Source organism: Melozone crissalis, unplaced genomic scaffold (assembly GCF_028551555.1).
Source record: "Melozone crissalis strain CALT ecotype California unplaced genomic scaffold, PUWL_Pcris_2 ptg000081l_1, whole genome shotgun sequence".
NCBI lineage: Eukaryota > Metazoa > Chordata > Aves > Passeriformes > Passerellidae > Melozone > Melozone crissalis.
The window spans coordinates 5,653,321-5,678,845 of NW_026535858.1; the positions used below are offsets into that span (position 1 = coordinate 5,653,321).

The following is a 25,525-nucleotide window of genomic DNA, read 5'->3' on the forward strand; positions in this document are numbered from 1 at the left end:
GTTTATTATCTCCTGCACGGTGGCTGGCTCTACCCAGGAGCTTTTTCCTGGGCTGAAGTCCCAGGGGTTTGGAATTGACAGCGGAATTATTTTGCTGTAGTTATTCATCTTCTCCAGGAGGAGCAGAGCAGGGTGGGGTGGATGGTGCTGAGGGGGCAGCTGGCCTTGCAGGGCCTGGTGTTTTCCCCCTTTTCCATCCCGTGTTAAGGTTTGTGGGATGGGCATTCCCCTGGATGGTGAGTGCTCCAGCTCTACAGGCTGCTGGGGGATTTCACACTGCAAGAGATCCCCATGGAAAACAGCAATGGGAGCTCCAATGGGAACAGTGGGTGCTCCCACATTCCTTTCTTCCTGACAGGTTTCCATCCATCCCATCCCTCCTGCTGCAACACCAGGGAAACAGCAGCCTGAGGAGGTCCCAGGAGGGCTGGAGCCCCCCAGACACAGCCTGGCCTTTCCCTGCTGCCCCTTCTCATTTCAGGGGGAATTCTGCTGCTTCCATAGCTGGAGCTGCTTGGCAGCAACCAGAGCCGGACCCAGCACCTCTTGCCTCTCCTTGGGGGAGACCAGGCTGGGAATGGGGGGACCAGGCTGGGGAGGGGATGCAGGAGTTGGAGAGGGGGGTACTGAACTGGGGGTGGGGGGTGAGGAGCTGGGGAAGGCGTTTTGGGACTGGGGAAAGGGATGCAGTGACTGAGATGGGGAGCAGGAGCTGGGGAAGGCGTTTTGGGACTGGGGAAAGGGATGCAGTGACTGAGATGGGGAGCAGGAGCTGGGGAAGGCGTTTTGGGACTGGGGAAAGGGATGCAGTGACTGAGATGGGGAGCAGGAGCTGGGGAAGGCGTTTTGGGACTGGGGAAAGGGATGCAGTGACTGAGATGGGGAGCAGGAGCTGGGGAAGGCGTTTTGGGACTGGGGAAAGGGATGCAGTGACTGAGATGGGGAGCAGGAGCTGGAAAACGGGGTGCCGAGCTGGGGAGAGGGTGCAGGGCCGCCGGAGCGGGGAGGCTGACAGGGGCTCTTACACGGTGCCCACTTGTCCCGGCAGCTTCAGAAAAAAGCTTTGCTGGGGGAAAAGCCACCTTCCGGCACCCCAGCCGCGGCGGATGGATGCCCGGCCGGTGTCTCCCGGGAGGTGGATGCACAGGGAGCCCGGCCGGTGTCCCGGGGGATGGATGCGCGTTCGGTATCTCCCGGGGGATGGATGCGCGGCCGGTGTCCCGGGGGATGGATGCACAGGGAGCCCGGCCGGTGTCCCGGGGGATGGATGCCCTCGGAGCCCGGCCGGTGTCCCGGGGGATGGATGCACAGGGAGCCCGGCCGATGTCTCCCGGGGGATGGATGCCCGGCCGGTGTCCCGGGGGATGGATACGCGGGGCCGGCCGGTGTCCCGGGGGATGGATGCGCGGGGCCGGCCGGTGTCCCGGGGATGGATGCGCGGGGCCGGCCGGTGTCCCGGGGATGGATGCATAGGGAGCCCGGCCGGTGTCCCGGGGGATGGATGCATAGGGAGCCCGGCCGGTGTCTCCCGGGGGATGGATGCATAGGGAGCCCGGCCGGTGTCTCCCGGGGGATGGATGCGCGGGGCCGGCCCGGCGCCGGGGCGGGGAAGCGCCGCGTCCCCGGCACGGGGCAGCGCGGGGGCGGCGCGGGCGGGGCGGGGAGAGCGCGGGGCAGCCGGTGCCGAGAGCGGCGGGGCCGCACCGCACCATGGCGGGGCCGCGGGGGGCGCGGGGGGCGCGGGGCCGCCTCCCGCCGCTGCTGCTGCTGCTGCTGCCGCTGCTGCTGCCGCCCCCGGCCGCGCCGGCCGCACAGGTGAGCGGGGACCGGGACCCGGGAGGGGCTTTGGGGGCTCCTCTGCGCTTCCCGCTCGCTCCGCGCTGCCCGAGAGCCCCGCGGCGCTGCCCGCGCTCCTGCCCCGGCAAACAGGTGGGCAAAGCCCCAAGCCGCGCTTAAACTGCACATGAGCTCTTTTCGCTGCTTCTGGGCTCTTTTCGCCCTTCTTACCCCACACCTGAAGCTGCCCCCGAGCAAAGAATCCTCGTTTGGGGCTTTTGGGGGGGGATTTTCCAGCTTTGCGATGGCTCAGCATCCCGCCGCAGCTCGCGCTGGCTCTCGGAGCTAAACCCAGCCCTAACAAAGAGCTGTTTATTAAAGCCAGCGACGCGCCAGCATCTATTTGCTTTTGCCTCCCTTCCTCTGGGCTCGTGGCATCCCAGAGCTGCCAGCACAGCCCGGCTCATCCCCCCCGGCAGCCCGGGACCCCCGGACCCGCTCCCGGGGAAGCAGAGGACAGCGAGAGCCTTGCTTGGGCTGCTGTGTTTGCCCTCTCTCAACCCTCAGCAGCTCTTTGGAAACGGGAATCATTCCACAGGGCGGTTATGGAAAGGGGGGAAGAAATCCCTTCGACCAGGTGGGGCAGAGCCCACCACCTCCGCTGGCTTTCCCGGAATTCCATAGCCCCCAGGCCAGTCCCTGTGCGCTCTCTCCCCACATTTCTGAGCTCTGGGAACGGCTTTGCTCTTTTTTCCTCGGTTTGAAGTCAATTCCGCAGGAATCCCATAATAACGGTGCCCGTCTCCGGCATGAGTCAGTCCCGTGGGAGCGATCGGTTTGCAGGCAGGAGTCCCACCAGCGTTCCTGGCCCCGGCAGAGCTCACAAGACAGCTGTTTTCCTCTTCTTTTGTCATGTGGAAGTGGGACAGGGCTGGAGCTCCTGCAGGATGAAACATGAGTTATAGCATCTCTCCCACAAAGCGATCCCAGCCCTGCCTGGAGCGCAGGCCTAGGTGGAAAAAACTCCTGGATCTGGGGGAAAACACAAAGTCAGGGCGCTCAGGGAACATCGTATGCTGCGGAGCTCCCTCGCCAGCCTCCTCCCACGAGCAGCAGGTTGACTCCTGGGAGGCGTGGCAGCACAGGGAGGTCCCCATGCCTTTTCTATCCCTGTGTCCCGCAGAGCTGCCTCAGCAGGCAGCAGCTCCTGGCTGCCATCCGGCAGATGCAGCAGCTGCTCAAGGGGCAGGAGACGCGGTTCTCCGAGGGGCTGCGCGCTGTCAGGAGCCGCCTGAGCACCATCCACGCCTCCCTGGCCAAGGCCGCCCCTGAGCCGCCCGCCGGTGAGTCCCTGGGACAGCATTCCAGGGAAACTGCAGGTAAAAGGCGGCTTGGAATGATAGGGCCTCCTCCAAACTCATCCCTTTTCCATGGTCTCGCAGCCGCGTGTCCTGCCCTCCAAGCCCCTGCGGATGGGAGGAAGTTCGGCAGCAAGTATTTGGTGGATCACGAGGTTCACTTTGCCTGCGACCCAGGCTTCCAGCTCCTGGGCTCCAGCACACGGATATGCCAGGCCAACGGCAGCTGGACAGGGCAGGAGGCCCGCTGTGCAGGTACTGCTCATTGCCCGCCCTGGAATGTGCATTGGAAAAGTGGATTTGTATAAACATGGCGGGGATAACGGGGTGCTCAAAGTGGGGAGGGATCGCGGCTACCCCATAAAGTTCCAGGGATGGTTTTGGGATTTTTCTGTTTTAAGGAAAACTGGGAATTACAGCTGGAGCAGCTCAGCGGGAGAGATGAGGGGAAACAGTATCATGGCTATGACAGTGCCTGGTGTAGGGTACCAAAGCATCCCGGTGTGTGCAGCATTCCTGAGCCTTGCTTCCCAAAAGGAGATGACACGGAACGTGCCTGCTTTTCCCGCAGAGATCAGAGAGTGCTCGAGCAGCCCCTGCCAGAATGGTGGGACGTGCCTGGAGGGTCTCAACCACTTCAAATGCCTCTGTCCCCCGCAGTGGACCGGAACCACCTGCCAGTACCAGGCTCAGACTGGTGGGTGACCCTTGCTGGGGCATAAATGGGAATATTTCATCCCCCAGCTCATCCCAGCTCATCCCAGCTCCCCATCCCGCCGTTTTCCCGCAGCTCCTCCCACCTGGAGCGTGACGGACGACCCGGCCTTCAGCCGGCAGCCCCGCTGTGCCCAGATCGCCCAGACCCAGCAGTGCAGCTGCGATCCCGGCTTCCACATGAGCGGCACGGCTTCCAACGGGATCTGCCAGGGTGAGCCGGGACACGGCAGGGCTGCGGGGCCGCAGGGTCACGGAGTCACATCAGGAGGGAGCACAGTGGCTCGGCACCACCATCCCGGAGCACACAGCACGGGATTGTGCCCAGCTGGCTCTGGAATATCCCCAGTGATGGGCCGATGCTCCAAGCTCCTCCTGGAGGCTCCAAGGCCTCCATCCCATCCATGGATGGCTGAGCTCAGACCGGGCCCAGTGTCGCCCTCTGCGGGACACCGCTGGTCACAGCCCTCGAGCTGCGCTCCCATTCCCTGGAATCCGCCATCGGCCCCTTCCCAACCCGCATCATTCCTGCTCCTCCGGCCCTCGCTCGCTCCCTGGGTTTTCCCAGGAGGTTGGAGCGAGATCTCGGTGAATCCTTGTCCCCGCAGACCTCAACGAGTGCGAGGTGTACCGGCAGCAAGGGGGACCCCGGCTCTGTGCCCACGCCTGTGTCAACATTCCCGGCTCCTTCCGCTGCTCCTGCCCTGCTGGATACGTCCTGCTGGGCGACGGCAAGAGCTGCGAAGGTGAGGAGGCTGGAATCCACTCGGTCCCAAGTGCTCTGCCATTTTCCCTCGCTTTTTTCTCCATATCCGAGGGAAAGGCTGGTGTAGAGGGGAGGGGGATGATGGAGGGATGCTTTGCAGGATGGCAGCGGATGGAGGATGTTTGGATTGGCAGGAGCTCCAGCTGGATGAGGAGCTGGGTGGGGAAATGAATCCCAGGGTTGTGCTGGAGAAGGGAAAACTCCACCAGAGTTCTTCAAAAGAATCACTAAAAATGAAAATAAAATGCTTCTCTGGAAGTATGGCTGCTCCTCTCCCTCTCCTCCTCTCCCTCTCCCCCTCCTTTACCTCTCTGGATGATGGAGCCACACTTTGGGTCTGCACCTCCTTGAAGATGACCCCACTGTGGCTGTGGGGGATGTTCCTGGAGCAGGGAATTCCTGGGAAGAGCCAAAAGTAATGTTAAACCCTCCAGAATTCCATTATCAGTTCAGAGGGTGGCAGCATCTCTCCCTATCCAAGGAAATTGGGGTGCAAGTGGAAGGCAGCGGGTAGGAATGGTGGGAAGCCAAAACTGCTGAAAGCCTCCTGAAAAACAGGGAATTTTTTGTGTCCTGAAGTGTTGATTGCTGCAGTTCAGGGTGAGAAAATCCCTATTTCCCCATTCCTCCCTGGTTTTCCTGTGCTGCATGGCATCTCACTAATGCTCCCAGCAAATCCTCTGCATTCCAGCTCCTGCCAGGCGTCCCACGGGTGCTCAGTAAATAAAAAGGGATTGGTGTTTCCAAACAATCAAGCAGAAAGTTTGGAAAAGCAGCTGCCTTCCTGCTGGCAGAAGGCTGCTCTTAACCCATGCTGGCCTGGGGCAGAGTTTGGGGAGAGGGGATGGAATTCTGGGATGCTCCTGTATTTTTTGGGTCGTGTTTAACCTGTTTCAATGTGGTTTTGCCTATTTTCTGATGGAAAGGTGAGCTCAGTTGGAGGCTTCCAAGCCCTGACGCCGCTTCCCACCCCTGTTTTCCAGATATTGACGAGTGCTCCCTGTCCCAGGATAACTGCACAAGCGGGAGCACCTGCATCAACACCGGGGGGGGATTCCAGTGCGTCACCCCCCAGTGTCCCCCGGCCGCCGGAAACGTCTCCTACGTCAAAACCTCCCCCTTGTAAGTCTGGGGCACAAAACCCAAAACCTCCCCCTGTAAATGCGGGGCACAAAATCCAAAACCTTCCCCCTTGTAAGTGTGGGGCACAGAATCCAAAACTTCCCCTTTGTAAGTGCGGGGCACTAAATCCAAAACATTCCCCTTGTAAGTGCGGGGCACAAAATCCAAAACCAAAACCTCCCCCTTGTAAGTGTGGAGCACAAAATCCAAAACCTTCCCCTTGTAAGTGAGGAGCACAAAATCCAAAACCTCCCCCTTGTAAGTGTGGGGCACAAAATCCAAAACCTCCCCCTTGTAAGTGTGGAGCACAAAATCCAAAACCTCCCCCTTGTAAGTGCGGGGCACAAAACCCAAAACCTCCCCCCTTGTAAGTGCAGGGCACAGAATCTAAAACTTCCCCTTTGTAAGTGTGGGGCACTAAATCCAAAACATTCCCCTTGTAAGTGCGGGGCACAAAACCCAAAACCAAAACCTCCCCCTTGTAAGTGCAGGGCACAAAATCCAAAACTTCCCCCTTGTAAGTCCGGGGCACAAAATCCAAACCTCCCCCTTGTAAGTGTGGGGCACAAAACCTAAAACCTCCCCCTTGTAGAGTGCAGGGCACAGAATTCAAAACCTCCCCTTTGTAAGTGCAGGACACAAAATCCAAAACCTCCATCTTGTAGAGTGCAGGGCACAGAATCCAAAACCTCCCCTCTTGTAAGTGTGGGGCACAGAATCCAAAACCAAAACCTCCCCCTTGTAAGCGCGGGGCATAAAATCCATGCATGGCATCCTTATGGATCCACGGCAGGGCATCTCCATGGATCCAGGCATGGCATCCCTATGGATCCAAGGAGGTGGGGGGCACGGATGCCACATCCCCAAAAACCTCCCCTTGCTTTTCCTTCCGCAGCCAGTGCGAGCGCAACCCGTGCCCCATGGAGAGCCGCTCGTGCCACCAGGCGCCCAAAACCATCTCCTTCCACTACCTGCCCCTTCCCTCCGGGCTGCAGACGCCGGCGCCGCTGTTCCGCATGGCCACGGCGGCGGCGCCGGGCCGGCCGGGCCCCGACAGCCTGCGCTTCGGCATCGCGGGCGGCAATGAGCGCGGGCACTTCGTGGTGCAGCGCTCGGACCGGCACACCGGGGAGCTGCTGCTGCTGCAGAGCCTGCGCGGGCCCCGCACCGTCCACGTGGACGTGGACATGGCCGAGTACCTGGACAGGGCGTTCCAGGCCAAGCACCTGTCCAAAATCACCCTCTTTGTCTCGGCTTATGAGTTCTAGGGGTGGGTCCTGCTCCCTGCTCAGCATCGCGTGGATCGCGGGGAATGTCCGGGTTGGAGCTGCTCTGCAGATGTCCGGCCTTCCCCGCTCTGTCCCAAAGTTCTTCTTCCCATGTGGATTTACACCACCAAATGAGGTGGACAAGATCATCCTCATCCCAGCTCCAGAGAGGTGATGTCCTGCAACAGCAGATGGAAACCACAGCCGTGATTTCCTTTGAATTCCTGTTTTTTTCCTTTAGGAAGCAGTGAAGCCAAGTGTGTGGGAAGAGGGAGGCTCATGGCCTTTCCTGCTCCCCTCCCTTGTTGCACCCAGTCCTGCTCCCTAAAAACACACTTCCACTTCCCTCTGGATGCTGAGAATCCCCCTGGCAGCCTGTAGGGATTGAGACCTGGTGCCTCAATCCCCTGGGATTGATCAGGGCTGGAACACTCCATGAACACCCACCTGGGCATCCTCCTTGGCAAGTGGGGCAAAGGAGAAATTCCAGGGCTATCCCTGCTCCTTAAACCTCTCAAATGGGGATTCCCCATGGATCCTCTTCATAGCAGAGCTTCAGCCGCATATGGAGGTGGGAATTTTCCCTGCTCTATCAGTCAGAGCCTCCATCCTGGCATAGGAATGCTGGGAAGAGCTGGGATTCAGCTTTTCCCAGGGGGATTCACCCTCCTGCTTGTGCATGTTCTGCATGTTCCCTCATCCCACTGGATTTATACAATTAAAGGATGATGTAAAGGATGTCACCAGAGTGGAGCACCTGATGGATGTGTGGATGGGGGGAATTCTCACCCGGAGCAGTCCAAGTGGAATTGGGGTCTGGGAGTGCAAGAACCCATTATCCATGGTTTTATTTTCCTGCTTTGCTTTGTTTGGGAGGGGGCTGGCTGATAGCGGGGGGCTCATTCCCACCGGAGCATCCTTATCCCCGAGCATTTTCAGCCTGGAGCATCCTTCCCTCCAAAGATTCCTCACCCTGGGAATCCTCATCCCTGAGCATCCTTTCCCCTGGGAACCCTCCCTCCATTACATCCTGCTGAGCTGCACCCACTAAAACCATTCCCACTCCTTGTCCCAGGGAAAGAGACTTCCCAAGATGGGTCTGTCTCCTCTGGGGGATCGAGCTCCTGGATTTTTGGGGGGTACAGGAGCCTGGGAAGGGGTTGGATCTCTCCAGCAGAACAAGAAGGGACATTCAGGGCTGTTGTCGGCGGATGGAGGATGTTTGGATTGGCAGGAGCTCCGGCTGGACGTGGAGCTGGGCAGGGAAATGCATCCCAGCGCTGTGCTGGGGGAGGGAAGGGAAAACTCCAGAGTGCTTCAAAAATACCCCCAAAAATGGAGGAAATGTTTTTCTAGAAAATGCTTTTCTAGAAGCATGGCTGCTGCTTTCCCTGCCTGGCTGGATACGTTCCTCCAGCAGGCCATGACCCCGTTTTGGGATGATAACAAAATCTGGGAGCTGAACACCAGGAATTTGGGAGAGGACAAGCTCCTGACAGGGCAGAATAGTTTCCATCTGCTGCTTTCTCCGGATAACACAGCTGGAGACGGGCGCCTGGACCACGCTCCCGAGGCTTTTCCTTGCGGCACCATCCCAAACTGACAACATTTTCCTAATTCCCGAGGCCAGGGTGAGCTGGTTTCTCCCTTCCAGCCCTGGAAAAGTTTAAGTTCGGCTCTTTGCCTTTCTCAACCTCTGGCTGCCATTCCAGTTGACTAAAGAAGATTTTTTTCCCTATCCAGAGCAGCCGCTCTGGCATCCTTCAGACTTCCTGAGGCTGGAATTTGCAGAGAGAGGCTCTTCCGCTCTTGAAATACAACTTTCATTTGGGATAATAGTATTTGGGAGCTGAAAAAAATAGCAGGAATGCTTCTGCTTCCCTTTGGTGGGCACAGCTGGCCCCAGATGTGCTGTCCCAAAAATACAATTTCTCACCCCAGATTATTTAACCAAAAATTTAGGATTTTTCCTTCGAGTCCAGGTTTTCCTGGACTTTTTTTTTTCCTTGCCTGTGGCCTGGGGAGATGATGCTGAGTCCAGTGGGCATCAGCTCCAGGGCTCCACCTGTGCTGATGGGGCTAATTAGCCCTAAGTAACCCTAATGACGCTCCCCAGCCACCACAACCTCATTCCCTGTAGGAATGGTGTTTTCCAGCCTTTTCTTTGGATTTGCCTGATTTCCCTGATGATCAGCGTCCTGTTTGCCTTGCTCAGGTGTGTGAGGCCCAAGGGAAATGATTCTTCCCTGAAGGATCTGAGGCTCCTCCCGCCCGGAATCCCACGAGAATCCATGCGAGTGTTCTGCCTTGTTTTTGTAAAGTTTATTCGGTTGCTAGCACTGAAAAAAGCCGAGTCCCGTGTCCTGAAAAGCAGGCAGGGAGGCAGCTGGACAGGATACAAATGCAACTTTTCCCGGGAAGGTTTGATTAAACGTCATTGAATTGACTCTGACAAACACGTCTTCCCTTCGCCCACCGCATTTTTATTAAGTGACTGTCTTGGAACCGCTTTATCCCGGTTTTTGTCACGCCCTGACCCCGAGAGCGACTCCAGGCACCGCTTTTGTCTCGCCCTGGGGACACACGCTCTCTGTTTAATTACGAGCGTCACTAATTAATGACGCACCCGCCGGTTCCCCTCACACGCACCGGCCGCCAGGGGGCGCTGCCCGCAGTGAGTGAGGAGGGGAGGGGGGGCGGCGGTCATGACGCAGCGGCGGGAGGGGAGGCCCATTCCCGCTCCCGGTGCCCGTCCCGGTTCTCGGCAGGCGGAAGCCACCGCCCTTTTCCCCCTTTTCCTCCCTTTTCCCCCCTTTTTCCCCCACCATTCCCGAGGGGACGCCGCCACCACGTGACGGGCGCGGGGCACGTGACAGCACGCGCGGCGAGGCCCCGCCCCCTTCGCGCGCGCACGGCGGCGGCGGCGGCCGAGGGGAAGCGGAGGAGGGCGGGGCCCGCGCGTGACGTAGCTGCGGGGTTGACGGGCGTGGAGGAAAGCCAATGGGCGCTCGAGACGCGGCGGCGGCGGCCAATGGCGGCGCGCGGGGGGGGCGGGCCCAGGGCTGCGGCGGAGGAGGAGGAGGAGCGCGGCGGGCGGCGGCGGCGGCGTGAGGGGACGCGACGACATCGCGGCCCCGGCGGGCGCGGAAGACGCTGTGGCGGCGGCGGCGCGTGCGGGCCGCAGGCGCTGAGCGAGCGTGTGCGGGCAAAGCGCCGGGGGCCGCTGCCGCCGCTGCTGCTGCCGCCGTTCTCCTCCTCCTCCTTCTCTTCCCTCAGCCGCCGCCGCCATTTTGTGCGAGTGCCTCGCGCGGGCGCCATGTTTGTAAGGAAGAATTAGGGCCGCCATCTCCGGCCAGCAGCACCTCCCTCCCCCCGTGTGTGTGTCCTCCCGCTCTCCTGTGCCCCGGGGCTGCCGCTCGAGCCGCCGCCGCCGCCACCGCCTCCCCGCAGCGCCCGCGCGGGGCGGCCGGGCCCGGGCGCTGAGTGCCCGTTAGTGTCTCACTAAGTAACCGTGAGTGCAAACCTTCATCATCTCTCCTCACTGAGGGGCCCGGCCCTCCTCCTCCTCACCGAGCCGCCCCCAGCGCGGCCGTGCGCGCCGCCGCCGCCGCCTCCTCCCGCCGCTCCGCACCGCGGGCAGCGGCGGGGCCCTGCCTTCCTCCACCTCCCTCCTCCTCCTCCTCCTCACCACACCACAGCCAGGCACAATGGCCTTTGAAAGCCTGTTCTCCAAACCCCCAAACCCAGTTCTTGACCCAAACATGCCCGACTCTGACAGGCAACATGCAGGGGACGAAAGGTCGAGTAACATTCTTCTCTCTCTCCGCTTCTCATAATGGTGGTACTTAGTGGGGTGATGCTGGTAATGATGATGATGATGATGCTGATGATGATGATGCTCTGTTAATGTGCCTGAGGGGGTTAACGATGTTTTTGGGGGGCAGGTCACCTTCAGGCTGGAGCGGGGTGGTGGTGGTGGGGAATGCAAATTGGGGAGGGGGGGTGTCACTGCATTAAAAGTGCATTTTCTTAGCAAGGTTTTAATTTTTCCTTTTGGAATGCATGCGTTTTTACATCTTCATTGATTTATTCTGTCTGGGAAGGGGGGCTGTTTGCCATTCTTTCCATAAATTGCACTTTCCAGGGGGTGTCTGTTGAATGTCACCATTGTTCTCTGTCTCAGGCAGGAAAGGGTGCTCCGAGTTGGGCGGGTTTTTTATTTTTGGCTGTTTTTGTTGATACCACAATCTCTCACTAGAGCCATATTTAACGTCATTTTCTTGCCAGATTCCACCTTACACATTTAACTGGATCTTTTTTATGCAGATTAAGGGCTGACTGACGTTATCTTTGCCACCTCTCAATCCCCATGCGCAGAAACGCAGAGTCCTGTTCCTGGTGAAAGGACCTCTGTTGCTCCCTCCCTCCTTCCCTCCCTCCTTTTCTCTCCTGCAGCTGCTGGAAATTCAAATCCTTTCTCCAGGCAGCTCTGGCCTTCCTAACTAGTTCCAAAAATACTGTGCCAGGGTGGCAGTTACCAGTGCCTGAGCCTACACCTACCCTGAGCGTTCCTGACAAAGCTGCAGGAGTTAAAAACGCCGAGGTTTTGGCATTGCCAGAGCTTGGCCTCCCCCCACACAGCTCCACAGCGGTTTGTGGTACTTCAGAGGACCAAGAAACACTGGGGAAAAAAACAAATAGACAAAAACAAACAAACAAAAAAAAGGCTTGTGAGTAAATGCAAAACTGTTTCCTTGTTGGAGAAAAGAATCCCGAGTTCTGTGTTGTAAATTGGGAGGTGGTCCCAAAATGCTCCTCGGGTTTAGTGCAGGGGTCAGGGCAGAGCCCAGAGCTGCTGGTTCTTGTTTTCCCCTTTCTGCTTGTCCTTGGGAAATGCTCCTGGGATTGAGTGCAAGGGTCAGGGCAGAGCCCAGAGCTGCTGGTGCTTGTGTTGCTGTTCCACTTCCTGCTTGTCCTCGGGAAGTGATCCCTGAAATGGGCCTGGGCTTCAGTGGAGTCCAAGGCAGAGCCCAGAGCTCCCGGCCCTTGTTTTCCCCTCCCTGCTTGTCCTTGGCCAAGGGTGGAAGTTGTGTCGCGCTCTGTTTTCCGAGCTGAGCGCACACCAGGAGTCCATTGGGATCTCTGGAGCTGGGGCAGAGCTGTGCTGTGGAGTTCCTGCAATCAGGCTGTGACTTTTCACTGTTTCAGGGATTGAAAATATCTGGAGTTCTCAAATCCTTGAGGACAAGCCCGAGTGACTCCGGGTAGTGCTGGGAGCAGAGTTTTACCAGCTTGGAGTTCTCATCCTCTCACCTGCTGTTCCCACCAGTACAACCAGTTGTGACACTGGTAATTGTGAAATAGAGCCAATAAGTGCCACCTAACAATCTAATGAATTGTAATTTACAAGTGTTGCTTTATAATGTTTTAATTAATGAGGTGAAGAGCAACAACACACACGACCTGGGAGATCATAACTTGTACTTTTTCTAAAACTTTACCTCTGTAAAATAAGTTCATTCACTTCAAAAAAGGCCCAACTCCAAAGTTTTTGTGTTACATCAGGTGTGCAAATGTAGGACCAGTAAAACCAGTTCACTGCAAGGAACACCCATACTGGCAACCTCATGATTCCCAATCAATTTGTGCAGCAGGAATTCTGTTAATAGTTTGATTTGAGCTGCTCTGTTGAATGATAAAGAAATTACTTAGTAAAAAATAATTTAAAAACCCCTGTCTGTCCACACTTTGAATATTCCAGTTTGGAAGGTTTTCATGCAGTTTTCTCAAGACAGGAATGTTCTTTAATTAGTTTTAGTTAATTCCTGTTGTTGACAGTATTTTGGTGATGAAGGGCCTGAGCCTTCCAGCACAAGGGTCCTGGACAGATTTTTCCTGCAAGGATTTTGTGAGAATTTCCTGGTTCTGTGTGGGTAAATCCATGGCAGGGTAAGGAATAAGTTGGAGGCAAGTTTATTTACACACAAATCAATGCCAGATTTCCCAGAAAATAGCTTGAAATTAATTTACTTTCACTTTTTACTGCTCCCAGCCACCCTCTGCTTTTGTTTGATTTTCCCAGTGAAAATTCTCTGTTATTTGGAGTTACTTTTCTTATTAATTCCTAATTTCTTAAGCAGCACCTTAATATCACAATTTGGGGAATTTTAGCCATCAGGGAATTTTAACCTTAAGTAAAATTTTTAAATGAAATGATGGGGAATGAAATCCTCAATAATGTTTGAAAGTAAAGATTCCCAGAATATTTCAGAAAATGCATCCTGGGTTTGGATCTTGGACTTAAGGAGCTTCTGGAGTAAATCTTCTTTGGGCATAAGGAATTCTATTTTTAAGGGTGACCTGAAATAAGGTCAAGGAAGGGGAGCTAAAATCCAGGTTTAAAGGTTAGAAATGAAATTAAAATACCAGAATTGGGGTTTTTTGATGCTCCCTTCTCAAATATTTGTGGAACTGCCCAGGGATTTCATCAGGTTTCTTTTCCCTGGAAGGTCATTTGGCTTCTGTGCCTTTCTGATCCATTTGAGAGCTGCTCTAGGAATGCCCTCAGACACTGGGAATGTTTTCTGGGATTGTTTTCATATCCAGCTCCAAGTATCTGGAGGTTGTGGGAGAGGGGGGAACTCCTGCAAAGGAGATTCTGCTCTCCCTTTTGCTGCACAGCTCCAGTTTGGGATTTAAATGGGAATAAAAGCAGCTAAACCAGAAGAGAATATCTCCCTTGGCACTTCCTTGAAAAATAACTTACTTTCCAAGCAATTGTACTTTTGACCATGATCTTTTCAATCCATATTTATCCAGTTGTTAGATTTTTTCTTCTTTTTCCTTTCCCCACCCCCTTTTTTACATTCTTGAAGCTCAGTCCTTGGAAAATGCTTGGATGTTGTGGAAAGAATTTAGAGATTAGAGGGCTTCTGTAAACTTCCCTCTGCCATGCAATCCAAGGGATTGTATTACTGAGGCTGGTTTACCTGGAAAGTTATTCCAGTCCTGGATGTATCCCAAAAGTGGAAATCCATGAGTGTAATTCCCATAGGAATTGGGACATGGGAGCAACTTTGTCCCCAAGGAGCATTTTCTGTAGGTATTTTATGGAAGAGGATATTTTAATTGATCCTTGAGGGAATGAGTTTAACTGGTATCATCAAAACATAATTGGATTTTTGGGATAGCTGCAGGTGTTTCAGGGATAATAATGTTCCAGTTTTATTTCATTAATGTAACTCCAAGAAATTCCAGGTCATACAGCAGTTATGTCTTCTCCCTGGCATATCCATTTATCCCAAAAATCACAGCTTGGGGTTGCTTCAGACTTTTTAACTGTTTTTTTCCAGTGACAGGTGAGCTGGATGATAACATGGAATTTTATTGTCTTCCTGGTCTCCCTTTTTCAGGGAAGATGGAGAGCTGGAAGATGGGGAAATAGATGATGCAGCCTATGAGGATGTGAAGGAACATGGCTCAAAAGGGGATGATAAACAGAAAAATGAGAAAGGCCATAGGAAATCCCGGAAAAAACGCAAAAAAGAGAAGGAAAAGAAAAAATCCAAAAGGAGAAGACGGGACAAGCATAAGGTTAGGAAAAAACCCAACATTTTGGAAGTTCTGATTTGATTCATGGGTGTCCAGGACAAGGATCCAAGAAATTGGCAAAGGAATTAAAATGGTTTTATTACCACTAAGACTTAAACTGGTCTTAAATATTCAAAGTTAAGCGCAGGACTTGGAAGCTGAAGCAGTGGGATTTGAGAGTTTTTAGGATAAGATGCAAAATGTAAATTTATCACTTTTGTGCTCATTATATTTATGGAAAGAAGATGATTTCCTCAAAATTCACAAATTTTTTGTTCTGTTTTCCAGCATAACTCCCCTTCCAGCGATGACAGCTCCGACTACAGCCACGACTCTGACATGGAGCGCACGGAAAGGCCCCACAAAAAAAGCAGCAGCTCTTCCTACAGGGATTATGATTCCTCCTTCAGTCAGGTAGGAAGTTTCAAACTCATTCCTCATGTCCTTTATTGAGGTGACATTCCAAAAATACAAATATAAACAGTGTGGGTTTGGAAGTTTGGCTCCATCCCTGTGCCTGTTCTCCTGGATTTCTGGAAGCACATCCAGTTCTCATCTCCCTGAGGAGATTCCCAGATGTAAAGCAGGATCTGTGGTAGAAAATAAGCCTGATACTAATTTTTCTTCCATCAGGCATCAGGAATTAAGGAATCTTTTATTATTAAGGAGTCTTTTTATTGCCTGTGCTGGATTTAGGCTGGACTCAGAAAAAAACTCTTGAAAAGCCACTTTTCAGTATCTAAAGTTAATTCTGCTTTTTAGGAGCTCAATTTTCTTGGCTTTTCTCAGCTGGTGAATTAAAATTATTAATTTTTCCTGAATACTTATTGATGCTTTTTTTTGGCTAATCTGGTAATATAAAACAGCCCCATAAATAGATTTTTAGAGCAGTTTGGAGGGCTGGGGTTTGGAAATACAGAATTGCTTCCTAATGCAATCCCTTTCCTTACAGCATGGACACGTGTCAGGGAATTACATGAGTTCCCAGAAAATGCAGCATAAAAAAAATGTCAAAAGTAAGGAATATGACAACTACAGCCATTACAGTGATGAAAACTTTGGCAATTACAACGAGGAGGAAAAGGATGAGGATTTTGCTGACCAGCTCAAACAGTACAGGCAAGCTAAAGAGACTTCCAGTGGGGATTTGGGACCTCCATTCCCAAAGGAACCAGTGAAGAAACAGGGCATGAAAGGGATCCAGAAAGGTAAGGGGAGTTTTGGTGGCATTTTTGGGGTGGACACCTGGATGAGGGAAGCTGCCAGGAATGGTTTTCCTGGGATATTCTGGCTGGTCAGAAATAACATTTCCAGCAGTATAAATTTAATTCATTCCATTTGTCTTTCTTTGATGCCATGAAAGAACCATTTTCCCTTAATTTCTGTGATCCTTTTAAGAGGTTATTCCTGTTTTCCAGGCATTTCCCAACGAGGGAACAACTACAACGTTGGAAGGGGGCGTGGGATGCAGAAGAAACTGAAGCGCAAAGATCGCGGCAGGGGCAGAGGCGGCAATAAAGGATCCGATGGCTTCCATGAGGTACCTGCAGTTCCAGGCCTTATTCCCAACCTCTGCATCACCACTGCTCCAAAAAGGAGCTGATAAAATGTGGATTTTTTTATTTTCCCAGGATGGCAAACCAGTGAAGAAATGGGTTAATATGAGCCAGGAGTTCATCAACCAGCACACAGTGGAGCACAAGGGCAAACAGATCTGTAAATACTTCCTCGAAGGGAGGTGCATTAAGGTAAATTTAATTGTTTTTTTAAATAAATTTTTAGCAAACTTAGGTGTTGAAACTCAATATTTTGATTTCTGATGTGCTGAAGATTTCTAGATGGAATGCTTTGTGGAAAAAAATCCCCTTCTGTTGCACACTTTGATTTAAATTCTAATAAAAATTATATTTTTATTAATAAAAACATCCTTTTATTAATAAAAACTTACCCTGAAAATGATAAGGTATTACTAACATAATTTCTCACAGATATGGAATCTAAATAGGCAACAATTCCTGAACATATTAAATTATTTCCTGCTGATTTGGGAACTTAGAAGGGATTGCTTTGTGGTGCTAAACTTTAAAAAGTGGGATTGGTAGAAAACACAACCACTGAATGCTTCTCACTTTTATTTGGTTCCTTGGGATTTAGCAGTGGAATTTTCTGTTTCTTACCCAAATAGTGGAAATAAAAGTGAAATGTTGTGTTCCTTGCTGCCTTTCAATACCTTTGGCTCAGATGACTATTTGCTGCCACCTTCAGTTTTAGAAGGGATTGAAAGAGCACTTGGTGTCTTTTTCAGGAAAATAAATCCTAAAAAAAATACTCAAACCCCCATCCAGCAAAATAATCCTAAATAATAATAGAATATATTAAAGCAATTCAGTAAAATATAATTTCAGTGCCTTTTTAATGCAAATTCCTAGGTGATGGCAGAGAACAGGAATTGTTTTCTGTCACCATTCCATCTATTCCTTTGAATTCCAATCCAGGAATTTTCTCTATGTTCAGACCGCCTCTATTTGCAGTTTTTACTGCTAATAATGGAATTTAATGTTGGTAAAGATGAAAAATCTAAATTCAGCTGAGGAAGATGTTCTTACTACAGAATTAAATTACTCAGCATTTCAGATGGATAATGGTTTTTTCCTGGTTTTTTTTTCCAATTTTTTATAGGGCGAACAGTGTAAATTTGATCATGATGCAGAGATTGAAAAGAAAAAGGAAATCTGTAAGTTTTACATCCAGGGTTACTGCACCAAAGGAGAGAACTGCATTTATTTGCACAATATCCTTTAAAAGTACTTCTAAATTTACCTGAAATTTCTATTATTTTATTTCTATTTATTTTGATATAAAGGATTTGTAAAGGTGAATGTTTTTTAAGAGACTCTACCATCTACTGTATAGATTAATTACAAGATTCTTTTTCTCAAATACTTCAGAGGAAAAAATAAATATAAAATTATTGATTTGTAACATTTTCAAAAATAAAATCCCAGGAATTTTAGATACATTTATCCACACTTTTAAGACCCTGATCTCTTCCTATTTGTCATTATTTTGGTGTTTTCCTCTGGAATTGAGACCTTTCCCTTTTTAATCACAATTGCAAAATTAAATCTGAAGGCCACAGAAATGTCATTTTTAGGTGAATTTTAAATGGAAGTAAGAGGTAAGTTGGTTGTTAGCTTCTAAAATTCCTACCATAAAGATAAATTCCTGATGAAGAATTGAGGGATAACTGCCAACTGGATTTTACAACCTTCCCAGACTGTTAGAAATCCTTAATTCCTTCCTCACATGAATTCCCCTGCAAGTTCTACCACACAGGAGCAAAGTGTTATCAAGGAGATAAATGCAAATTCTCTCACGCGCCCCTGACTGCAGAAACCAAGGAGCTGTTGGATAAGGTGAGCGATCCAGATACTGGGAATACTGGGATTGCTGCACTCAGAGTTTGGAAGGGATGGAGGAGCCTTTTCCATGTGCTCTGGGAAACCCTGAGCTCTGCTTTATTGGATATTCCCTCTCCAGTCATTGCCCACCATACCTTTAAAGAAAAGGGGTGTGAATCCAACTCTAAAAATTTGAGGAATCTTGGAATAACTCCTTCCATTCCTGTTTGAAGGAAGTGGACTTGTGGGAAATTGTTCCTTCCTGAAATAGAGAAGTATTTTCTTGGCTGGGATTTTGTGTCCTGAAAAACATCTCCCAAAAATGGGTTTAGAATTCCTTTGAGTCGGATGTCGCTATCCAGCAGCATTGTAGCAAATAACAGAAAAGTTGTTTATCTAAATATGGAAATCATATTTCAATAAAAGGCACAAGACTAAATTGAACTGAAATACTGGAAAGCTGATTAAATGTTTGCCACATGGCTTTGTTGCAGGTTTTGAATAATGAGGAAGAACCCCAGAATGAAGATGAGAAGGAGCTGGAGGAACTCCGGAAGCGGGGCATCGTTCCCCTTCCCAAACCCCCGCCGGGGGTCGGACTCCTGCCAACCCCCCCGGAGCAATATCCCTTCTCCGAGTCTGACATGGAGAATTACCAAGATCCTTCAGGAGATTATAAGAAAATCCCATCTCTTTTTGAAATCGTTGTGAAGCCCACCGTGGATTTGGCACACAAAATTGGGAAGAAGTAGGTGTTGGAATTCTGAGGAGAACTCTTCTAGATATTCATCATTTAATCTTTAATCATTGTTCCTGTCAGGATTCTGGGCTAAGTTGAGCATCTGCCATATAGTTGATACCAGTATTATTTCAGGTTTTCCACAGAAAGAAACTTAGGTCTGACCTTCCAGAAGTTGACTCTTGGTTTGCATCTCCATCTGCAGGTGGAGCTGTTTGTTCCCTGCTCCAGTCTTTTTGTAGTTGGCTTTTTTTGGTGCAAAATTGATGGAGATGAGCAAATATTGGAAAAAATTTAAGTTAAGGAATGTGGAATGGGTGTAGTTGGAAATTAATGCTCCTTTGGGAATTTTATCCAGTGTCAGATCAAATCAGAGTGGGAGGGGGCAAAGAGAGCCAGCTGTTGGTGTTTGTAGGTCCAAAATTTGATTCCTTATTTTTCTTCTGCTTCCAGGCCACCAACCTTCTACAACAGCGGGTCACCCCCGCGGCCGCCGTTCCAGGGCAACGACCCCCATTCCCAGCACATGTACAATCCAGGCTCGAGTCCAGGGCCAGGTCCTGGCATGTCCCAGGGACACAACGGGCCCCCGATGCACCCCGGCTCTCCCGGGCACCATCCCTGCGGAGGCCCCCAGGGGCCAGGAATGCCGCAGAGCCCCCCCATGCAGGGCGTTCCCCCGGGGTACATGGGCCCGCAGAACCAGACTGGAATGCCCATGCAGGGCCAGCAGGGTGGGCCACCCCTCACCCCGCCGGGGATGGGAGGATCCTACAATTCCCCTGGAGTGCAGGGACACATGGTGAACATGCCAAGGGACAATCACTGCCCCCCGGGGCCGCAGTACCAGCAGATGCCCGGCGAGTACGAGCCCATGCAGAACCCAGCGGACTTCTATGACAACTATTATTCCCACCAAGCTGTACACAACTTCCAGCCAGCCAATAATTCTGGAGGTAAGGATGTCTGCTGGATGAATTTTGGATAGGAGCTTCCTGGAATGTCTTCAGTGTTCTGGCTTTTTCAGCTGTGTTGTTAGGTCATGTTATGCTTCAGGGTGAAGTGGGATATTGGGAAGAAATCCTTCCCTGTGAGGGTGGGGAAGCCCTGGCAGAGTTTACCCAGGGAAGCTGTGGCTGCTCCATCCCTGGAAGTGTTCCAGGCCAGGTTGGATGTGGCTTGGAACAGCCTGAGATAGGGGAAGGTGTCCCTGCCGTGGCATGGAACTGGATGTCCTTTAAGCTCCTTTCCAACTCAGTCCATTCAATGATTCCATGTTTATAGCCATCAACATTTCCCTAGTATAACTGCTAACTGGAGTTTTGTCCTGCAGATGGAGCCTGGCACGGAGAATTCACGGATCACCAGGCTCACCTCATGGCTCCGGAGTCGCATCCGGGCGGGAGCGAGTCGGACTGCATGGGCGGCCACATGGGCCACAACCAGGGCATCAACGTGCCCGACTTCCTGCCCGCCATGCAGAAGGCCCTGTATGCCAGGCTCAGCCAGAAGCACCAGCGGGACGGAGACTCTGCCAGCAGCCAGGGCCAGAGGGCCATGAGCAAAGATGAAGGTGGGCAGGGCTTGGTTGGAGTTCTCATCATTCTTAATGGCCGTGGTCAACAGATCGGTTGACGTTGACTCGTGTCATGTTACTGTTATTTTCACTGTCCCCAGTTACTGGGAATAGGTACTGGAAGCAGCAGCAGCTCAGTATTTTCAGCTCTTCTTCCCAGCTTGTTCTAGGGTCTCAGTGTAGGTTCAGTCCATCCTGGCTCCAATGAATCATCTTTGGATCTGTAGTTGCACTTTTAAAAGGTCCTTTGGTTGATAATTACTTTGGAAAATCCCTTGTTGGACCAGAGGGGTTGTTTCTCACTGCCAGGACTGGAAGTGCCTCCTCTATCCTATTTATTCAGTTGCACCTCTTGATCTGTTTCCTATAGGGCACCATTTTTCTTTCTCTGATATCCTTTAAAATAAAATACTGTAATTTCTTCTCTTCCTGAATCTCAACCTCTCCTACAAACTTTGGGATTTGGATTAAGTAAAGCAGCAAATTCGTAATTTACCTGGATTAAAGACCACTGCAAGGGGCCATTTTACTTTTCCTTCTCCTGTCAAGACTCAGACTTTAGATTGGTTTTTGTACTAGTGCCAATAGGGATTGTTTGAAAGCAGGTTACTTTCCCAGATTAATATTGAGGATATGGAGACACTCCCAGGCTGTTTTGCATTCTATCTCCACTCCCTCCAGGTTTTTGTGTTATGGCATTTCTTTAATTACATGGATTTTGGTCATTTGAGGTTGTGGTTTTTATGACACTGGGAGTGATTTCATATCAGATCTTTTCAGTTTGATTTTACTCCCATTAGAGAGTGTTGGATTCTCTAAGAATTATTTGCTAGAATAATCTCAATTTTGTGGCATTTCTTTGATTTTTAGATGACAATGTCAACTGGTATTCCAGCAGTGAGGAGGAAGAGGGGAGCAGTGTTAAATCAATCCTCAAAACCCTAAAGAAACAAAGCGAAAACTTTAGGAATCGGCAACAACATTCCACAGAGCAGCACATGCTTGGGATGCCAACGGATCCCAGGCTGGCAAAAGACAAAGGTGTGGGGCCTCAGGCTGCTGACCCGCGCCTCCGGGCATCCCCAAGGCCCAATCCCAGGAAACCTTCGGAGTCGGCGTCCCTGGATCCCCGGCTGGCCCGCGATCCGCGGATGCACAAGGTCAGCGAGGGCGCCCATCCCGGCCCCTCCTTGGCCGGGGCCAAGCTGGATTTGCACCACGCCCACGCCGGAGTGAAGGTCAAGCAGAAAGGGCTGGATGATGACGAGGAGGACTCGGAGAGGGAGCTGAGGGAACGAGCTTTCCTCATTCCCTTGGAGCCTCTGCCGGGCGTCACGTTGCGGGATCCCCGCTCCCAGTTGCGGCAGTTCAGCCACATTAAGATGGATGTGACCCTGATGAAACCCAACTTTGCCAAGCACATTGTGTGGGCCCCCGAGGACTTGCTCCCAATCCCTCTGCCTAAACCCGACCCCGTCTCTTCCATCAATTTACCTCTCCCTCCACTCATTGCTGACCAGAGACTGAATAAACTGCGGAATCTGAAGAACGATCCACACCCCAACGCGATGCCAGCTGATCCCCGGCTCGCTGCCAAGGCCAAAAACAGCCTCGTGGGCCGGGGTGGCTACTTGGATCCATCCACAGATTCCCATGCCAGTAGCTCCAGCAAACTGGGGGATCCTCGCTTGCAAAAGAACGTTGATCCCAGACTCCACAGACTGTCGAGTGCAGACGCTCACCACGGAGCCGGGAAGGATTCCCACCCTCCCAAGTTTGACCCCCGGCTCGCCAGAGCTGCTGCCAGCTCATCCCAGCCCTCAGAAGCCACGACTCCAAAATCCGACCCCGATGCTCTGCCTCCCTATGCGCCCAAATTATCATCCAGTGGTGTTAGGCTGGGAACTCCCGGCTCCATCCTGAGCGGGATCAGTTTGTATGATCCCAGGGATCACAGCTCATCCTCGGACACGGCTCCAGCCAGTTCGGGAGAGAACGGAGAGAACCAGAAAAAAAGCATTTTGAAAAATTCCAGTAAAAATGAGCCGAGTCTCGCGGAAGATGCGTCCCAGCAGAAGGCTGCCTCCAACACGGAAAAACCCACGGAAGGATCAGCGGAAGCTGCTCCAGACAAGGCCAACAGCACCAGTAAATCTCAGGCTAAACACTCCAGCGCTGCCCCTGCCGTCCATAATCTCCCAATCCAGGCTCTGTCGGGGTTAATCCGGCCACAGTACAGCGACCCCAGGCAGGTGAGGCAGCCCGGACAGGTAACGCAGGCCCCGGAGAGCGATCCCAACGGGGAGTCAGATGATAAATCCTTGAAAGATGTTTTCAAGACTTTCGATCCAACCGCTTCCCCGTTTTGTTAGCAGACGGCTTTGGAGTCTTTTTACCGTTGTGGGTATTGCAGTTCTCTGCTGTTTTGTACCTGGGTTACCTCTTTTGGCTTTATTTATTTTTAAATTATAATTCCCACCACTTTTCAGCTGCTAATCTCCGAACCACACGCAGTTCTCCAGTACGCTCGAGTGTTTGCAAAGCTGTGGTATTTTCTAGAGAATCCTTTTTCTTTCCAATTTCAGGGAGACTAATAATTGACCTGTAGAAAGGAAACCAATCCCCCCGGATCGTGTTAGAGCTGAGAAAAGCACTTTCATTGTAAATAAGTCATGGAAAATTCCCAGAGCTGTATATGTGTGAGCTGCCTCTTTCCCAACCACCACTTAGATCCGATTGCCACATTTGTATAGATCCAAGCAATATTATGTACATGAATTCCCGGGAGAGATGCCGTTCCAGGACTGCCAAACCCCTGAACTGATGGAAAACCTCACGGAAATGATTTCAAAGGAAAGCGTCGCTCCTCCTTTTCCAATGAATTGATGTAAGACACGGACAGTTTTTATTCCTGCAGTCAATATTAGTGTAAAAGAGACTATATCACATATTGAGGATGAAAAATGTCATATCTTTTAAAAGTATTTTATTCTATGCTGTACATAGAAGAAATTGTGAAGTACATAACTAGCAAAAGTAACTGTTCGAAGTGGAGAAAACTACATTGTCTAATACGAAAAAAAAGGTTTTTATTTAATTTTTTTCCACGCCTACACGATTGGGATTTAGTGCTCCGAGTTCCATTGTGGTGTTCATGTATTTCAACGTATTTTTGTATTCAGCTGCTTAATTTGTATTGCTTTTTTTGTATGGCTGTAACTGCAGTACTTGTATTCATGGTGTCTCGACGACATTTTTAACAAAACAATTAAAAAGGGTACAGTTAATTCCTGGTGATGACTCCGTGTGCATACAGTGACAGATGGGAGGAGGGGAGTAAAGCTGGGATTTTTGGGATGGTGTGTGGGGTTTTAACATAACCTTGTACCTGATCCCCAGGTCTCATGGAGAGAATTGCCATTTTCCATCATGGAACATCCTGCATGTCATGAATTCCCCAGGTTTTGCATCCTCCAGCCTTTGGGGCTGCTTTTTCTCCAGAGGAAATGCAGTCATTCCTAGGCAGCTGCTTTTCCAACAAAAATGTGCCAGCCTCTCAATCAATCATCTGCTTCCCACCCCTTTGGAAGCTTTCTCTGCTTTAAGTCTCTTCCTTGGTGGACTTTTTCCTCTTGTTTTTCCCTTGACCAAGTGATGGTCATGGACCTTTTCCTCTTGTTTGTTGGCCAAGTGGTGTTTCCACTGGGACAGCAGAGTGTTTATCCCAAATTCTGAGGTTTTGCCTTGCATGGATGAGCCAAGGGAAGCCTGTGATTCCTGCACAGCAGAAGAAGCATCTCCGAAGGCATTTGCAGGTTCACTTTGCCTTCCTGATTTGCCAGAGCATGAATTGCATTAATTTTATTAATTTTTTTTGTGTAGCAAAAGTAGAGAATAGACACAGAACTGGGTTGTTACTTTGGAGTAACCCATTAGTCCTTTATTAGTAGTCTGTTATTTCTTCTACTCACTGGTGTGGCTGGTCAAGGTTTTCCTCAAAAAACCAAGCAGGGAAAAATAGTGTAGAAATACGACATGGATACAAAGGCCTGTGAGTTCTCACAGCCTGTTGTCTCCATGTGTGTTTCCTTCCTGCCTCCCTCCCTCCTTCCCTCCTCTGCTTTATTCCTTGCAGATTGCTTCCCAGAGTGTGCACTGTGCCTGCTGCTGCTTTTTCTTGGAATATGGAGATTCCTTGCTGCCACACACATAATGGAATTCCTGGGCTGGGGAAGGTGGTTGGGATGCAGGTGGGACACCAAGGTGGGCTGGAATGGGCTGCAGCCACCATGGAGCCAGTTGTGATCTGCTGTGGTGTTGGATTGTGTATTCCACAGGGGAGGCTCCCTTCCACCTTTCCTGCAGGATTCCAGCATGGAGCAGTGTTTCCATGGGACAACTGGTGATCCTGAGACTGGAAGGATGGATGTGGAGAGCCAGGACACAGGAGCAGCAGTGTCACCAGTCTGGGATACTCCGGAAGCTGTGAGGTAGGTGATCTTGGGGACTGAAATTTTCTCTGGATAGGAGAGAATCCTGGGGCTGAGTGGGATTTTGGGAAGAAATCTGCAGGCTCAGGGGCAGCAGGTGAGACAAAACGCTCCCCACTGCTGTACCCCTGGATATGTGAAGGAGGAAAGGCTGAAAGATGGCACAAAGCCTGAGCATCTCTGGATCACAGAATCCTGGAATAGTTTGGGTGGGAAGGGACCTTAAACTCATCCCATTCCACCCCCTGCTATGGGCAGGGATACCTCCAACACCTCCCACTGGATCAGGATTCTCCAGAGCCCCGTCCATCCCAGCTCACCACCTGGGGGTAAAACACTCACCAGAAGATTCCTGGCCTCCCCACAGAGCCTGTTCCAAGATTTTCCTGCCACAACGAAAAACTCCAACATGAATCCTGCACACTGCAAAGAATTCCTCCTCTGCTTCCAACAGCACTGGGGCAAGCAGCCCCTCTGGATTTACAGATGCCTGTCCATAACTGTGTGTCCTTTCCTAGGACTGGGATGCTTTGGGATATTCCTGCTCCGTAGGGGTTGCTCTTGCACCAGAGATATCAGGGTGGGCTCAGCCTTTGCCCCTCGAGTTTTCCGGAGCCCTAATTCATCCCGGTCGGAATTTAAAGCCTCCTTTGCTCTGTGCTGTGTCAGGTTTTTCCTCCACTGCTGGCAGAAAGCAGCAACTTCTTCTTCTTCAGGGTCTGCTG

At 51.2% G+C, this 25,525-nt stretch overlaps 2 protein-coding genes across 3 annotated transcripts; both read left to right on the forward strand.

Annotated features, from left to right (window-relative positions):
• The first annotated feature begins 1,577 nt into the window (after window positions 1-1,577).
• FBLN7 (fibulin 7) lies at window positions 1,578-7,742 on the forward strand. Its single transcript, XM_054290120.1, has 9 exons — window positions 1,578-1,680; window positions 1,748-1,815; window positions 2,960-3,119; window positions 3,219-3,389; window positions 3,706-3,831; window positions 3,925-4,062; window positions 4,457-4,594; window positions 5,598-5,736; window positions 6,632-7,742. The coding sequence occupies exons 1-9, from the start codon at window positions 1,578-1,580 to the stop codon at window positions 7,002-7,004; spliced, it is 1,416 nt and encodes a 471-aa protein (XP_054146095.1). The 3' UTR covers window positions 7,005-7,742.
• Window positions 7,743-10,621: 2,879 nt separating this feature from the next.
• Window positions 10,622-23,749, forward strand: ZC3H6 (zinc finger CCCH-type containing 6). Of its 2 annotated transcripts, none has more exons than XM_054290549.1 (12): window positions 10,622-10,803; window positions 14,417-14,597; window positions 14,883-15,008; window positions 15,547-15,802; window positions 15,995-16,134; window positions 16,226-16,342; window positions 17,274-17,385; window positions 17,901-18,010; window positions 18,490-18,743; window positions 19,188-19,690; window positions 20,068-20,307; window positions 21,181-23,749. In XM_054290549.1, exons 1-12 carry the CDS (start codon window positions 10,712-10,714, stop codon window positions 22,680-22,682), a joined length of 3,633 nt encoding a protein of 1,210 aa, XP_054146524.1. In that variant the 5' UTR covers window positions 10,622-10,711; the 3' UTR covers window positions 22,683-23,749. The 2 variants fall into 2 exon arrangements, with proteins under 2 accessions (XP_054146524.1, XP_054146525.1); XM_054290550.1 differs by having other exon boundaries at window positions 16,013-16,134.
• Window positions 23,750-25,525: the final 1,776 nt, after the last annotated feature.